At 32.2% G+C, this 4,858-nt stretch overlaps 1 protein-coding gene across 1 annotated transcript; it reads left to right on the top strand.

The window, feature by feature from the left end:
• Nucleotides 1–674: 674 nt before the first annotated feature.
• On the top strand, nt 675–2,141 carry LOC120173946. Its single transcript, XM_039180970.1, has one exon. It carries the CDS (start codon nt 675–677, stop codon nt 2,139–2,141), a length of 1,467 nt encoding a protein of 488 aa, XP_039036901.1.
• Nucleotides 2,142–4,858: the final 2,717 nt, after the last annotated feature.

Genomic DNA, 4,858 nt, shown 5'->3' with positions numbered 1-4,858 from the left:
AAGAAATGATTGCAAAAGAAGTTACCAATGAGGAGATTAAAGAAGCCATCTTTGGTCAAGGCCACGATAAGGCTCCGGGCCCTGACGGATATTCCGCTTTATTTTTCAAAAAAGCTTGGAATGTGGTTGGTAATGATGTTCTTAAGGCTGTCAAATATTTCTTTCAAGAATCTTTAATTTATCCAGCTTTCAATTCGACCACTATTGCTTTAATTCTTAAAATGCCAAATCCAAGCAAAGTTTATGATTTCCGTCCAATATCATGTTGTTCAATGATCTACAAAGCAATTACTAAGATCATGGTCAATAGGATATCTTCTTTGCTTCCTGGGATTATAGCTCTTAATCAATCTGCTTTTGTCAAAGGAAGAAGTATTGTTGATAATACTCTTCTTGCACAGGAAATTGTCAAAGGGTATGGAAGGAAATTGATATCACCAAGATGTGCTTTAAAAATTGATCTTCAAAAAGCTTTTGATTCCATTAATTGGGATTTCATTTTGGCAATCCTCAAAGCCTTGGATATTCCATCTAAAGTTATTGACTGGATTTCTACTTGCTTCTCGAATGCTTGATATTCAATTGCCTTCAATAGAAGTTTGGTTGGTTATTTCAAAGGTGCAAAGGGGATACGACAAGGAGATCCACTTTCTCCTATCTAATTTGTTCTTGTTATGAATGTCCTGTCCAATCTTCTCAATAATGCCACTTCTAAAGGGATATTTTCTTTTCATCCTAAATACAAGAACCTTGGACTCACACATTTGTCCTTTGCGGACGACTTACTAATTTTCTGCAAAGGTAAGCTTGAGTCTGTTCTGGGCGTCACAACAGTCTTGGACTGCTTTTATGAATATTCTGGATTGAAGCTTATTGCAGGAAAATGTGAATTCTTCACGGCTGCCATCTCCCATAATACTCTTGAAGCAATTATAAGTTCTACTGGCTTTAAACAGGGAAGTCTTTCGGTTTGTTATTTGGGTGTTCCTCTGGTCACAAAGAAACTAACCGAAAAGGACTGTCAATCTCTTATTAACAACATCACCAACAGACTTCATCAATGGTCTTCAAAGAACATGCCTTATGCGGGCAGAGTGGAACTTGTCAAGACCGTACTTTATAGCATTGCTAACTATTGGTGTCGTCAACTTGTCCTGCCTCTTTCTATTATCAAAAAAATTGAACAATTATGTTCAAGATTTTTTTGGAAAGGCTCGGATACAAAAGCTACAGGAGCAAGGGTGAGTTGGAGGAAGATTTGTAACCCAAAGTCTAAAGGCGGTTTAGGAATAAAGGACATTAAAACCTGGAATTATGCGAGTTTGATTCACCTCACTAGAAAACTCCTTGCTGGTAAAGGTTCTCTTTGGGTGGCATGGATTCAAATTAATTTCATTAAGAACCAGGATTTTTGGACTATGTCTGAACCGCATAACTTAAGCTGGATTCTTAAACGAATTTTGAAAATGCGATGCATAGCCAGTGCCGTGTTGCTGTCTGAACCGCATAACTTAAGCTGGATTCTTAAACGAATTTTGAAAATGCGATGCATAGCCAGTGCCGTGTTGCTTTCTTCTGCATCTAACACTACGCAAATTTGGAATGGGATTCGGCCTAAAAATAGCAAAGTCATGTGGCATAAGTTGATCTGGTTTTCTCTTCATGTACCGAAGTATAGTATTATTTCTTGGATGCTCATTCTGGATCGTCTTCCTACCAAGGACAGATTACACCGATTCAAGATTATTTCTAATGCTGATTGTATCTTCTGTAATGATGGAATAGAAACAAGAGACCATCTTTTTTGCAATTGTAGGTACACAGCTTCTATTTGGACTTCTCTGCTCCTTCTGTCTGGTTTCCATATGTCTTTCTCCTCTTGGTCCAGTATGTTGGAATGGGCATCAACCTCAAGGAATGGGAAATCTTTGATTTCAACTGTTCTAAGACTTTCTTGGTGTGGGTTTAATTACATCATTTGGGAAGAAAGAAATCGAAGGATCTTTACTGGGAAAAGTCGAACCACCACTGAAATCATCAACAATGTTAAAATGATTGTTGGGATTGTTCTAAATAACAAGTCCATTGATAGAAACGATAGCATTAACTTATCTTTATGTAGCAATTGGGGTATAGTTTAATTTTGTTTGTACATATGTTCCCATTCTTTTGAATCTTGATTGTATTCTTTTGTAGCAGGTTCTGCTATTTGGGTAATAAAGCTTAATTATCCAAAAAAAACTTTTAAATTTTAAACAGTAATTTCAAAAACTTAAAGGACAAAAATAACAAAAACAGAAACTCAAAGGACCTAAATAAAATAAACAAAAACTCAAATGACTAAAATATTATTTACAAGAGTTTAAAGATCCAAAATAACAAAAATAGAACTTAAAGAATTAAAAAGAAAAAAATTAAAGGACTAATAATAAAACAAGACCCTTTATTTAATCAGTTTCTATACTGTATGCTTTGTACTTCACGTGAAAGTATAGCCTTCCTCCTATCCATGTTTTGTTACTAACGAAAAAAGTTGGAATAATTATGGTGTGCATTTGATTTGTTCTTAAAATATTTATTTACCTAAAGCATTACACATTAAAATATGTTTTGTCGGTGCTATTACAACTACAAACCATACTCCCATATATGTTTGGTCAAGTTTCATTATTATTAACAGAATAAATAAATACTAAAAAACAAGAAACATGAATTATAATTAAACATAAATACTAACTAGTGGCTAAAATAACATATTTATAAATTGCATAGCCAATTTTCGAAATTTAAGGAAAAACATAAAATGATTAAAATAGGATGAATTCAAAAATAAAAGGATTAAATAGTAATTAAGTAAAACATCCAGTAAAGACTAAAATAAACAATTATAAATATTATAACCAAAATCAAAATATTAAAAAAAATATATAACATACTAAATCAATGACTAAATTGGAATAATTACGAATATGATAACCAAAATCGAAAATAATAAAATAATTAAAATAAGACTAAAATAAAATAAAAAAACATTTAAAAGACTAACTCATAAATATACATAAATATCGAATAACATAATAATAGGTTTTTTAATAATATACAATTAAGAAATAAATAAACATTATATATTAATAAAACATTGAATCAGAATAATAACATTGAAATGAACTAAACAAACAAAACATTTATTTTCCAAACAATAATTAAAGGATTAAAACAAAAGTTAAACAAGTTTAGAAATCGAAACATTAATGATTATTAAATTACGAACATAGGTCTAAATAAAATAAAATAGGAATAAAAAACATAAAACATATATTAAACCATAATATATGAGTAAAATACGAACAATAGTATGAGTCCAAAACCAAAACATAAACACAAAATAATTCAAAACTCAAAATATAATATGAGTAAATTCGATTTAAGGACTAAAATAGGATATTGTAAAATACAAAGGGCCCCAAATGAAATTAACTCAAACCCTATAGATATTAAAGATGGTGACTAGAATGAATGCATAACATGTGACTTAAAACATAAAATACACAATTTTACACAATAATAAACATTAAGGATTACAATCGAATAATATGCAATTAGAAGTCCAAAATATAAATAGGAATAAATACTATAACTAAATTATAGGGACTGAAATAAAATGTAAAATAAAGATACAAAATTAGAAACATAAAATTGTTGGATTTAGGGACCAAGTTAAAATGCACGTAGAATATGAAGGTAAAATTAAAAGGCTCAGGAAACATGAATTTTAGGACCAGAAATAAACCCATTTGCACAAAATGAATTTTCTAACCTCTGTTAAACAATACACTACACTGGAAACAGAAACTTACAAGATTGCTTGGTACCCTTTTTATTGTTAATGCTTCGCTGGAATTAAAACTTTAAATTAATATTATTTAACCTAATAACTAAATCTCATCCCTTCTAAGCCTAACCCACTATCGTCGTTTCTCTCATCTCCTCCACATCTCTACTTCTTCTACATAAACGGCTGCCATGGCCTGAACCAAAGCCATCAGACTGACCACGACAAACTTCAACTGGTGCTAAACTCTAATTGAAACACACTATACGACGATCCCTAAGAACCGAGCCTCCACTTCTCCCATTATTTCCCTCGACCGATTACTCTCAAAAGCTACCCAAAACCCACTGTTCGGGATTTAACCACCTGACAACTAGGCCTCTTGGCCTTGAGGACCATCACTCCGGTCATGGAAGCCTGCAACACTAAGGTAAGAACTCAATCTTTATTTATCTCTATTTTTTAATTTCTCAAGCTCTCTCCTAAGCTTTCGAACGACATCTATGTCCCCAGGAATCCACTGCTCGCTAACGCTCTGCCGGTTAAGGTAACCAAGATAAACCTCTCTTTCTTTACTCATATTATTTTTGAAACAAAAACACACACTGGAAAATGAAAATGAACTTAAAATGAATATATACCTCAAGCAAATACTATTGTCCTTGTGAATGATTGATATTTTCCTTCGAAATTGAAGAATGAAATAAAAAAAATTACTTCATATTATTGCTCCGAAAATGATGGTCGAGAGACTTTTAAAAACTGTTTTCGTTTTCTCCCAAAACCCAAATCGACTTCCTCTCTTTTGTTTTTCATATCATTGCCCCCTGATGAATATTTTTTTATGTTATTGATATCTCTCCCCCTCCCAATCTGGTCAAACACCCTTTAATTTATGCTTGATATCCTCACCAAATCTTCATGGTTGCATCTTGATTTTCTTCGTATTTGGTAAGATCCTCACTAATTTAGGTGAAATCATTAATTTGCTTGACTTTAGCTGATTGAAGCAGGTAATCTATCACT

This window comes from Hibiscus syriacus, unplaced genomic scaffold, assembly GCF_006381635.1.
Source record: "Hibiscus syriacus cultivar Baekdansim isolate YM2019G1 unplaced genomic scaffold, ASM638163v2 tig00111993_pilon, whole genome shotgun sequence".
Classification (NCBI taxonomy): Eukaryota; Viridiplantae; Streptophyta; class Magnoliopsida; order Malvales; family Malvaceae; genus Hibiscus; species Hibiscus syriacus.
This window is presented reverse-complemented; position numbering and strand designations above follow the sequence as displayed.